Source organism: Plodia interpunctella, chromosome 2, assembly GCF_027563975.2.
Source record: "Plodia interpunctella isolate USDA-ARS_2022_Savannah chromosome 2, ilPloInte3.2, whole genome shotgun sequence".
Classification (NCBI taxonomy): domain Eukaryota; kingdom Metazoa; phylum Arthropoda; class Insecta; order Lepidoptera; family Pyralidae; genus Plodia; species Plodia interpunctella.
In genome coordinates, this window is record NC_071295.1 from 5,459,878 (window position 1) to 5,472,793 (window position 12,916).

At 40.5% G+C, this 12,916-nt stretch overlaps 2 protein-coding genes across 3 annotated transcripts in view; one reads left to right on the forward strand and one right to left on the reverse strand.

The window, feature by feature from the left end:
• Positions 1–7,045, forward strand: part of Sema1b (Semaphorin 1b) — a 47,333-nt gene extending 40,288 nt beyond the window's left edge. For both annotated transcript variants that reach the window (XM_053764098.2, XM_053764089.2), the window contains 7 exons: positions 2,173–2,425; positions 2,967–3,160; positions 3,295–3,436; positions 3,530–4,211; positions 4,327–4,628; positions 4,880–5,069; positions 5,360–7,045. In XM_053764098.2, coding sequence (XP_053620073.1) covers positions 2,173–2,425; positions 2,967–3,160; positions 3,295–3,436; positions 3,530–4,211; positions 4,327–4,628; positions 4,880–5,069; positions 5,360–5,582 — 1,986 coding nt within the window. In that variant the 3' untranslated portion in view covers positions 5,583–7,045. The remainder of the gene's footprint in view (positions 1–2,172; positions 2,426–2,966; positions 3,161–3,294; positions 3,437–3,529; positions 4,212–4,326; positions 4,629–4,879; positions 5,070–5,359) is intronic.
• On the reverse strand, positions 6,818–8,941 carry LOC128680741 (uncharacterized). Its single transcript, XM_053764113.2, has 2 exons — positions 8,419–8,941; positions 6,818–8,320 (listed from the first exon to the last, which is right to left on the reverse strand). The coding sequence occupies exons 1-2, from the start codon at positions 8,728–8,730 to the stop codon at positions 7,415–7,417; spliced, it is 1,218 nt and encodes a 405-aa protein (XP_053620088.1). The 5' UTR covers positions 8,731–8,941; the 3' UTR covers positions 6,818–7,414.
• Between the last annotated feature and the right edge of the window lie 3,975 nt (positions 8,942–12,916).

Consider the following 12,916-nt stretch of genomic DNA (forward strand, 5'->3'; position numbering starts at 1 on the left):
CATCTCCGCTGACTTTTAAAGAAGTAAAGAAAACAATCCACATCGCTGTCATATATTTAATAAAAAATACAGGGCAATTGATACCGTTATCATTTGCACTGTATTTTTTTATCAAACGTTTGCTGAACGGTAGCCCGATTGGTTCAGTTGTAGTTTTTGTAAAGTCCAGCTCGGTCGGCGACCTGCCGCAGACACCATAGCCATCGCTATCGCACTTGACAACAGGTTCATGTATCTAATCTTGCGCAAACAAGCACACTTCCCTATCACCTCCCAACATAAATAATCCAAGAACTGAAAATTGGACCTTCTTAACCTACAACGCATAACGGCTCAGGACGATGTAAATAAGAATGCTATGCCTAATTTGTTTACACTCGTAGTTTACCAGCCTTATTTCTGTGCTATCCGGCTGTATGTGCTCGCGCTGCAGCGCTATTTATTCTTAGTAACGTCATGGCATAGCCGATTACCCAGTGCGCTTTTTTTTTCAAATCGTATAAAATGATTTACCATATCACCTACATGTCCACTTAGATTACATATTTTAAATGGAAAGGCTTTTAACTTCGTCGGCCGGTCGGTACTGGACGATCTATCTACTTTTAAAAGTATGTACCTAGTTAACCACGCGGAAACGTTCTGTATCATTTTTAGTGAATCCCTGCGACTCGTATTTTTTTGTAAAAGGCATCCGTTACTATGTATAATGTTGTTGATACGAGCGAGTTGTGCTTCAATTTTATCCATCCAAATAAATAAATAGTTCAACAGCTATTTCCTCTTTCATAGATTTGATTGATACATCGACTGCAGATAGTTGATGAATTTTGAACTGAGTTTGTGAATGCCAAAATGTACGATACGAAGCAGACGATTAATGGGATCACAATGTGCGCATGAAATAAAAATACGAAACAGGCAACCGTGGGGCGACGCGAAGCTGAAATGGTTGGCACGGTGCCATTCCAGTCAGATATTGCTAAAGTTTGCCACGTCAAAAAACAAACGATGTTTACAAGCACACGCTAATGTCAAAATGTATAGGTACCATAATCAAAACAATTTGCAAAGCCATTTAGTACAGTGAAAGACATGGAAATAAAACTAGCGCCAAATCCGTTGGGATAGGCTTTTTCGCTCGGGTAAAACCATAACAAAACACACCTAAACCTTCCTCAGGAGTCACACCATCTATTAGCAAAAACCGTACAAAAATCCGTCCAATCACTTTTGAGGTTATCGCGTTTACATGTGTTTTATAATATGTAAGGGTAAGGATTATTCTAAAAATTCCCCTTCTAAAAATATTCCGCGAAAAATGCTTATTTCTTTTATATTTCGTCAAGTGAAGTAGATAATATCTATAGACTTGCTTAATCTTAATTGTCACATACCTAGAGACTATATGGTAGCGAGTCCTATACGAGCGACGATAATATTCGAATACTATTAAATTAAAGCCTAGATTCGTAGCCCATTAGATTCTATTAAACTCTCATTAAATACATAGTTGTTTACTCATTGCGGATATAGATCAAATATAAACTTTGCGCACACTGTGTCGATACTCTTTTTATATACAACTAGCTGCGCCCCAGGGCTTCAATCCCGTGGGAATATCGGGATAAAAAGTACCGTATGTGTTATTCCAGGTTATATTATATCCGTGTACCATATTCATAACAATCGGTACAGTAGATTTTGCGTGAAAGAGTAACAAACATACCTACATACACACATCCTCACTAACTTTCGCATTTATTGTAGGTAGGATTGTAGGCGACACACTTAGGATATTTATTATATACTAGGGCCTCCCTCGGGTAAAACCAAAAAGTAGCCTACTTTACTCCTGCACGTTTCGTCGTACCTCTGTGCCAAATTTCATAAAATCAACTCAATAGTCTTTAAGTTTATTCATTACAAACAAAATTACAAATATTTTCTCTTTAGTATAGGAAGTGTGGATTACTTTTCATACTGAAAGTATAGATTTAAAATTTAGGTTTTATCTAATTAATATTGTATTATAAGTGGATAATTAAAAGGTATACTGATACGCGTACCCCAATAATTGATAAACCTATAGGTGATTGAGCATTGAAATCTTGCGATAGGTTACAGATCCTAACTGTATGGCTTACCTAATCTATTTTTTCTTATTTGCAGCGTTTGGAATGGCAATCAACTGATGCTCATAGAGAATTATGTCAGTTAAAAGGAAAATCAGCAGACGAGTGTCAGAATTATCCCCGTGTAGCTGCGCGAACCCATGAACGCCTTTTGGTGTGCGGCACAAATGCTTTCAAGCCACTATGCCGTTGGTACCCTCGGCATGCACAGAGCCACCACCAAGAAGAATTCGACGGCTCTGGTCGTTGCCCTTACGATCCTCAACACAATTCTACCGCCATATTTGCTGGTAAGTATTTATAATCGTTAAAATTTCCCTTTAAATGTCAGAGATGTGTAGGTACGTACAAGATCGACCTTATTCGATTATATCCATTTCCTATTGGCGGCGTGATCACACATTGCGATGATGTTCGGAGAGATGGCACGACCCGCTCTGGCGCAGGCGAGGGTTGCGCCGAACACGACAAGATGGCTGCGATATCCATAGATTTATTATGTTTACAGTTAACTTACTATACAAAGGCTCGGTTGCGAATATAGTTCTTAGAATATACCAATCTGTCTGTATAACTTCGGTAATTTAGGACAGAATAATATACGGAAATATTTAACCTAAATTCGCACTTACCTATATATTCAAATCGCAAAACCTACCTATTTAACATATACTATCGATATAAGAATAACCGTGTCAATGCTACAAGAACCACAATTACAAGAACACAATAAAAATTTGACGGAAGAAATAATAGTTACTCCTAACCGTTCCCGCATTCATAATAAATTAGAAAATACTTAATCCTAATCAATATTCATGGTTGTTTCAGATGGTAAATTGTACACAGCAACAGCAGCAGATTTTTCAGGAACTGATCCGTTAATCTACAGAGAACCGGTGCGAACAGAGAGATCAGACCTTCGATTACTTAACGACCCCTCTTTCGTAGGAGCAATTTCCTCAACCAGTCACGTATATTTCTTCTACAGAGAAACTGCGGTTGAATATATGAACTGCGGGAAGGTCAGTAGCAATTCAGACTAATACCTAAGTAATTATTGCTAAATATTGATAAAAACGCACTTACGACAATTTAGTAAATACCAATTTATTTTACTAAGTATGACCCTTAACAGAATGTTATCTTTTTTTATCAGGCCGTGTATTCAAGAGTAGCAAGAGTATGTCTCAATGACATTGGAGGTCCTCATACATTCAGCGATCGATGGACTTCATTCTTAAAAACTCGTCTCAACTGCTCTATGCCTGGCGATTATCCATTTTACTTTGATGAAATTCGTAAGTATTCAAAATGCATAATGTATAGTATATGAATATTAACACTTCATGAAATATGCGTCCAAATCTAAAGTTTTGTAATTTATTTTATAGAAGCAACAACGGAACTCATCAATGGTATATACGGAAATGGTGGCAGTAGAAACGATATAGTATATGCAGTATTTACGACCCCTCAAAATGCAATTGGAGGTTCAGCAGTTTGTGCATTTGCTATGAGAGATATCTTGGATGCGTTCGAGGGACCATTTAAAGGGCAGGAGAATATGAACTCCAACTGGCTGCCTTTAGAAAAAGACAAAGTACCCGAACCAAGACCAGGATCTTGCGAAGAAGACAGTCGGACGCTTTCTGATTCAGCGGTGAATTTCATAAAAACTCATTCCTTAATGGACAAAGCAGTTCCATCTTTTTTGGCAAGACCAATCCTCATTAGAGTCAGTTTGCAATATAGATTCTCTGCAATTGCGGTTCATCCTCAAGTGCAAGCAATGAACGGAAACAAATACGACGTTATGTACGTCGGTACCGATGACGGTAGAGTCATAAAGGCTGTGAACGTAGCTGCTAATGAAGGAGATTTTTATGCCAGTGCAGATGAAGATAGTAAAAGTCCTGTAAGAACGGCTGTGATATCAGAGGTCCAAGTTCTACCTCAAGGGGTGCCAATTAAACAAATGCATGTGGCGCTAACAACGGAGAAGCTGATTGTAGCGTCTGGCGATATTATAAGAGCAGTGACTTTATCGTACTGCAGCAATGTTCTCTCATGCAGGTAAACAGAACGACATTCCATATCTTCATATCTACTTTGATATAAATGACAACAAAATATTAGGTATCCGGTTTCATTGTCAATATTTTTTACTCACATTTGTTTTTTTTTACAGAGAATGCGTCGCATTGCAAGATCCTCACTGTGCTTGGGATTCTAAACAACAACAGTGTTCTTGGGTAGGAAACAGGCAATTTCCAAATCCTGAGAGATTTCTACAAAATGTAGAATATGGAAAGACTGATATATGTAATAAGTTGCCAGCCCTTTCGACAGGTCACAGTAATAAAAATCCTGGAACGAAAAAACCGAAACTTTCTCATTCAGACGATATACAGAATGAAATATTAATAGAAGTTGTTGAAACGAATGTTTTATCAGATGATAAACCCACCAATAATAACAAACATGGAACAGGTAACTATTTTATAAGTACGGTATCCCAAGATATACTTAAACATTTCTTCCCTCATGTATTCGCCGCTTATTCCAAAAAAATTGTTATAGTAGCAAATTTGCACATCTTGTAGTTGTAAAGTTTATGTATCACCATCGCCAAGTATTACGAATACTTGGTTTATCTTTGAGTTGTTTTTTTTTACATATTCAAGACATTGCACAATTTATTAAAAGCAGGTATCTTGAACTTAATAATTTATTCTTTTTAGATTCATTAACGGTGGAAGCCGCCGACGGGAACATTTACACTTCGCAAGCATTGCTAACGGCGGTGGTAGCGTCATGCTTGGTCACGCTGATGGTGGGATTCGTCATTGGATATCTGTTCTCTCGCAGATTTCGACATCCTTTTTTTGCCGATACGTCGCCCTTCAATGAACAACATAATCATCTAAATAGGTAAATCCCCTAAATGTAGATTGTGAAACAGTAGTTTTCTATTACAGACAATTTTTTATGATTTCCAGATATGTGAGTTTAGAGCAATACATTATTTTTTTTTAAATCTTTTCGTTGAATTTTGAACGCTTAATAGCACACATCACATTGACAATTTAAAGGCGCAACACGCCGCAACAACACGCATGCAACATGCATTGGCAGTATTTTCGCTATACCATATCAATGGACTATAATACCTATGCTATATGTGTATAATAAATTCTGTAAATACATTTTTATAATTACAGGTTAAGTCCCTTGGAAACTCCACTCAATGCTAATTCGGGATACATGCCTCCGCGATCTAAAAACGTGAACATGGTCGCCAACGTTTGTCCACTAGCAAAGCAGGACAATCTCCACCTGGATCTCGGCAAGGACAGGCCGCTAGACTTAAGAAACTCTACGGAGTCACTAGACAAAGATCTAAAGTGCGGCACTCTACAAAAAGTGAAAAAAACTTATATTTGAAAAATACCCAACAAAACTATGTATGGTTCTATTACCAAGTAACGCGGATGGTGACGATGTGAATTTACGTCGCGTGTGCCAAGTCTTCCGATTGAGTCGGTTAGAGTGTGTTCAGTGCTAGCATGTGGTCGACGATTGTAAATATTGTTGTTATGTATAATGTACAGTTTTCATGGTTGAAACTACTGACTTAGTTACTTCGTTAAAAAACAATCTCGTATTTACGACCAATATGTAAAATTGTTTTTAGTTAGAATATTTGATACTTACCTACTTGGTATATGCAGATTGCCGATTTTAAGTATTCAATTAATATTTCTACATTCCATAAACGTTTGTAAATATCTAAGGCTATTTAGTTAAATTGTATATATGTAACGCGATTATTTTATTTATAGCAAAGGGCTCAAATTCTATTCAGCGTAATTAAAAACAAAAAATATGTATCAGTTCCATCGCTATTACAAATACTGCGGTTCTCTTGCACGTGACTTTCAGATGTGCACTACCTTTTTCACCTACCTATGTAGATTATAATTTTTAGCTTGCGAAATAACGTAGGTCTACATTCAAATTGTAAACTTGAACCCTTGTGGTAGCTAGTAATGTGGGGTCCGGTTTAACTACCCCCAATTGTACATGTTATGCTGCGTGCATGGTATGCATGTAAGATAATGTAAAATATTTTACAGTAAACAATATAAATTTTAATAGATATGAAATTGTCGATAAAATGATAGCATTAACTGCTGTGCTAAGTGCATAGTGCCTTGTAGGTTGCCAATTTAGTGCCTAATGTAATTTAGAATACAATTTGGAGAATATGAATAATGTTAAACCTCTTGTTATATTTCAGTCTACATAAAATGAACTGAACCAAGCTTACTAAATTTGTAAATAAAGGATTTATATATGTATATGCAAAAGTTTAAAGAATTAGCAAATAATTCATATTAAATCTCATAGTAAAAATAAGTCTTGGTTCTAATTTGCTATGCTTTATTATGAAACATCCTCAGTATTTATGTTTGTAAAAAATTGATAACTATGCCCTTGAAATTGAAAAAACAGGCTGATTATAACCACCATATCTAAATTTAAGATGTATTCCCACCGTAAATTTATCAAAGTCTGTAAGTTAAGCAGATAAACTTCCTGTAAATACTACCTACATGTAAGTGGTAATTTATAAAAAATGAAATGGTATTGTCTTGTATTACAATCATAATCATGGATACATAGTAGAAATATATTTTATTTTATATAATTCTTAGGTAACACTATATTTTTTTTACAATTGTATTTTCTGTGTTGATAAAAATAACTGTGTACTATTGCTAGATTTCATACTTCAGATGATTTATTTGTATGTTTGTTTCCTATATTAAAATAAAACAGTTAAATGCCTAGCAATTCTATCAATATCACATGATAGTGGAGAAATATAAGTATTATTAAATAAACATTGTTTTCTTTACTACTTTCATTATAAAAAAGTGGTGGTGCAGTGGTCCAGTGGTAAAGACCAAACCCCTGTGGTTGAAAGGTCCCTTTTTCGAATCTTATTCAAGCCACATAGTTTGTATACCAATTTAACTCACATGTACATACTGGTTTTCATTTCATCCACTTGCTTCCGGTGAAAGAAAACATTGACCGTTTAGTTCACTAGTGTGTATATGACTACTTACCACTAGATTGCGGTAGTCATAAAAGCCATGTTTTTAGCCTTTAGGTGACTTGAAAAATATCTGACACCAGTGTTAACAATAACACAATTGATAAAGAAAAAGATTACACAAAAGTAAATGCTCAGTCTAATGGTTAATGAACTAAGACTCTGATATATTGTGGAATATTATGTAGTTAATATAATTACATATAAACTGTCGCTTTTCATCTGGAGTTTTGACAATATTAGTATCAATATTCATGGTGACACTATGTATACCATCATCACAACCTAGAGCTTCTTTTTTTATTTCAGGATATCCTTCTTGAAGCAGTATGAAATTATGAAGTACACATGCTGCATTTAGTATTCTTTCTACTGCCTCAGGGTTGCAAAAGTCTAAATGACTCAGTTTTGTAAATTTCTCTTTCAACAACTCAAATGCATGACCTATATAACTTCTTGTTCTCCAATGGACTTCATTAAATTTCATTTCTTCACTTGTTAATAACTCCTCAGTTGAAAAAGGAGTCAGTAAATTGTATTTCAATTTATACTCTGCATCGCCAAGAATATGATTATCAAAATCTACAGAGCTTTTCAGTTCATGTGACAGTTTGCTTTCTTTGAAGACTTTGTTTTTCTTTGTCTTCCCAACAGATCCTACATGTATATGAGTGAACATGAGGGATTCATCACACACAGCTTGTAATAAGACAGTATCTGGCAAATACTTCTTAGTTCTCCTAGAACCCACTTTAAAACGACATGCATCAATGAAACCTACACAATTAGGAAATTGAAATCTACTATTTACCTTTAGTCTAGTAATATGCTGTTCATCAAGTGATGGCCAATTTATAAAATAGTCCTTTAGGTCTGAAAGCATAGCAACAATTTCATAAAAAATGCTGCTTACTGATGACCTCTGTAGAATAAATAATGCCGCCACATCATTGAAAGATAAGTCAGTAGTTAGAAGATACAAAAATATGTGAATTTTCTTATGTAGTGACGCCCTAGTGTTGTCTGATTTAATATTCTCGTGTAAATATGTGACCAATGCCTGTAAAAAGTAACAAATAAATTAGTATGTTTATTGGTATTATAATAAAACGTGTTCACATAGATACCTACAAAATAATAATTGATGTAAGTACTTACTTCAACTGTTGATTTCTTCAATTTAAGGTGAGTTTTATAATCATCCTCATTAAAAGTTTTCACAGTTTGTTCATAAAATCCTGTATTCTTATATTTATGACATTTTGAATTGTAATCAGATTTTACACGACGCTCATCCACAGACTGTAGAACATTATTAAAATCCTTTCTCAGGACTTCATTAAATGCATTCATATTTTCGACATTTTCATAAATAACATTAGCCACTGTAACGGCTAATCTATTTATAGTCAAATTGCTATCACTTTCTAAAAATAGTTCTGTGATAAAATGTACATCAAAAGTATTCATTTTCAGCAAAATAGCATTAAAATATTTATTCACATAACAATAATAACAACATAAAAATCTTCTTGTTTTATTATTTTGGTGTTGGGTTGTACATAACTTGTGAAAAAAATAGATAAACGAAAATTGTGATTCTGATGTTGGACGTGAGATGTGACTTTGACATTGTGACCAATGGAATGGACAATGGACCAACCCGGGACCAACTAAACCAAATCGTGTTGTTTTGACATTTTGTTGTGACAGACAGTGACAAAGTTGTAAAAATAAAGTCATGACATTGACATGGCACGCTGGGCGACCGGCCGGCCGCACATGTTTAATAGGGCATATTACGCAAAGCTCAGCGCCCTACTGTTACAACTAAGGTACACAAACATTGCCAATAGGGGAAAAATGTGTAGTAATCATTTTTCCCGCCAGAGTACAGCACTGTATGTTAGGTACACAAAAGCTTTGCCGCCTTTTGCTATGTCGATTAAAACGTTTATTTTAGAGCACTATAATAATCATTTCCGTGCCTTGATGAATCAAGGAACTTAAGAACCGACTTAAAAGAGGGACTTAAACTAGCGGCGCAGCGACTCTACGATATGGTGGAGGCGGCAGAGGCAAGGAAGGAAAAGGACAAGGACGCCACTTTTTCAGTGGAACCGACCACCGGACAGCAACCCGCGCCCGTCATGATGCGCTTGGAAGAGCAAACCCAGCTACTCCAGGAGCACGGTAGAAGAATGGGGGAGCAGCTCCCCCATTCTTCTATGGGGGAAGCAATGTAGGAGCAGAAGGGGCTGCTGAAACGCCTAGAGGAAAAGGCGGTCACGTACGCAAGCATCGCAGCCGCTCCCAGTCGCCCCGAAACAAGTCCGGCGTTAGAGAGGGGATCGCTCCACTCCATAATGATCGCATCAAAGGACGTGGTAGAGACCGGAGATGACGTCCTGGAAAAAGTGCGACAAGCGGTAGACCCAAAAGAGGGCTGAGTGAGGGTAGAAAGAGTAAGGAAAGTTAAGGATAGAAGGATAGTAATGGGATTCGGGACCAAGGAGGAAAAGGATAGGGCGAAGGAGAGAATCCAAAAAAAAGGAGTCGGCCTCACAGTGGAGGAAGTCAAAAACAAGGACCCGCTGGGGGTGGAGGATGAGTCGCCCTTGGTCCAATGCTCGCGCTGCTTGGTGTACGGTCACAGTCGAAGGCAATGTACCGAAACTGTCGACGTGTGCAGCCACTGCAGCGGACACCCCACATGCGGGCGGCGTGTTCAGACTGGAGGGCGAACGTGCCGGCTAACCACACCACATACCATAACGCCTTCAGTCGGGACTGTCCTGTGAGGCGGAGATGGGATGACCTGGCCAGGTCAGATCAGGACATTTCAATGCACCAGGGATGGCTCGGAAACAGTCAAAGCGGCAATCGCAATACTTGATCAAGCCATCCCAGCGCGAATATGATCGGAACACACCACGAGTAACATAGTGGTGGTCAGAGCAATAATCGGAGAGGAGGAAATAGGACTGATCTCCCTGTATTTCGAGCCGGACACACCCATTGAACCCTACCTGAACCAACTCGGACAGATCGTGCGCACGCTGAAGCCACTCCGCATCATCATGGGGGGAGACCTGAACCAAAGCCAAAAGTCCATGGTGGGGAAGCCTGACAGCGGATAGGCAGGGGTCAGAGACGGCAGGAGCTATAGCGGAGCTGGATCTTCACGTCCTCAATGTTGGGGACACTCCAACCTTTTATATCTTAAGGAGAGGTGAGGAGGTATCCAGCATTGTCACACAAATAGCAGAAGAAACCATACCTAAAACCAAGGCACGCAGACTAAGCCTACCGTGGTGGACGTCGGAGCTCGAGGAATCGAAGGAGATGGTCCGCAGGAAACGCCGATTCCGCTGTGCCGCTCCGATTCGCCGTGACCATGTAATCGCTCAATACCTCGAGCAAAAAGCGAGGTACGAAAAAGAGGTCAAGGTTCGCAGGCGCAGGTTCGCAGTTGGAAGGCATTCTGCGAGAAGCAGGACAGGGAGGGCATGTGGGAGATTTACAGGGTGATAGGCAGGACGGCAGAGGCACGAGGAGGTTCCACTGGTAAGAGAGGGAAAGGACCTCGATATGGAACAGTCTGTAGGATGGTTGGCGGAGTCCTTTTATCTAAGGGATAGTGACCCCCAAGGCGCACAGACCCATAGGGCTACTGCCGGTGCTGGGAAAGATCCTAGAGAAACTGCTGGTCCGGAGGCTGAAATGGCATCTCCACTCGGGGATCTCCACTCGCCAGTACGGTTTTATGCCGCAAAGGAGCACCGAGGACGCCCTCTATGACCTGGTACACCACATTCGCAAGAATGTGGAGAACAAAAAGATACTCTGGTGTCCCTCGACATAGAGGGCGCCTTCGACAATGCATGGTGGCCGTCCATAAAGCTAAGACTGGCTGAGGAAAAATGCCCCGTCAACTTAAGGAGAGTCATGGACAGCTATCTGGATGGCAGAAGGGTGGTGGTGAGATACGGTGGAAGCGTGGCAGAAAGAGCTACCAACAAAGGCTGCGTCCAAGGGTCCATCGGGGGCCCTCTATTGTGGAACCTCCTTCTGAACCCACTCCTCAAGGAACTAGAAAATAGGGGCGAGTACTGCCATGCGTTCGCGGATGACGTGGTGATGGTCTTCGTGGGGGACACGGCACTTGAGATCGAGAGGCGTGCCAATGCGGCTCTTGCCTATGTCCAGCAGTGGGGGGTGCAAAACAAACTGAAGTTTGCGCCTCAAAAGACGAACGCAATAGTCCTAACACGCAAGCTGAAGTACGACACCCCGCGCCTGGACATGGGTGGGATGGGCATTGGCATGTCCAAAGAGATCAAGCTCTTAGGACTCTGGATAGACGCAGGCCTAACGTTCAACGCCCATGTTGCATATACATGTAACAAGGCGTTGGCGTTGCACGGGCAGCTCTCCGGAGCTGCAAGAGTAAGCTGGGGACTCCACGGGGACATCATCAGGTCCATATACACCGCGGTGATAGTCCCGATCGTGACGTATGCTGCGGCTGTGTGGGATCCGGCGGTAAATAAGCCTGGCGTGCAGAAAAGGCTGAATATAGTGCAGAGGGGCTTCGCTCAGAGGATCTGTAGGTCATACCGAACCGTCTCTCTCAACGCCGCGCTGGTGCTGGCCGGCATCCTTCCCTTGCACCTCAAGGTTCGGGAAGCCGCTGCCTTGTACGAGGCCAGAAAAGGATTACCGGTCGCATTACTGGGCGATAGAGAGGTGGAGCGGAGGGTGAGGTCACGAAACCAAAACCCGAAAACTATCGTATGGCACGGTCTACCAGGCCGAACTGTTTGCCATTTGCGAGGCGGCAAGGTTTGCCCAAAAAAGCAACCGGGTGACCTTCGGTATTTACAGCGACTGCCGCTCTGCATTAAAAACGTTGGCCAACAGCGGCTCGACCCACCCTCTGGCCCTGGAGACCCGCAAAAACATCAAGCTGTGCCAGATCCAGCGCAAATCAGTGCATCTGTACTGGATCAAAGCACACGCCGGGCTCCAGGGCAACGAGAGGGCTGACCAGCTGGCAAAATATGCAGCACTGCGCGTCAAGAGACAACCAGACTACGACCTATGTCCTGTTTCATTCGTCAGGCGACTGATCAGGAACCAGTCGCTTGAGGAGTGGAACGGGAGGTACGTCACTGGAGAAACCGCCGGAACCACCAAGGCATTCTTACCGGATGCAGTCGCGGCATACAAAATAGTCAAGGAGATAGGACCAAAGGCAGAGCTCGCCCAGATCCTGACAGGGCACGGTGGATTCTCCGAGTACTTGTACAGATTCAAGCGCAAGGAGAGTCCATCGTGCATCTGCGACGACGCGGAGGATTGAGGTTGGGACGCACTCTCTGGATAGAAGAATTACACATCCTGATGGCAAAAAAAGAGGATAGGGATAGACTGATGGAGTACTGCACCAAGGTGGCGAAGATTGTAACAAAAAGAAACAGTAATAGATAGAAATAATAAATAGGCAAAACATGTTAACATAAATAGAAGTAGAACTGTTTGTATAGAAATAGAAATAAAACGACTCTAATCATTTTAGAGGAAGACTAAACCGCTGCGGAAAGGGGTTTTAGCCGGTAGGAGTCCGGCACTACCTGGGCTTCCCTTCCCAGGT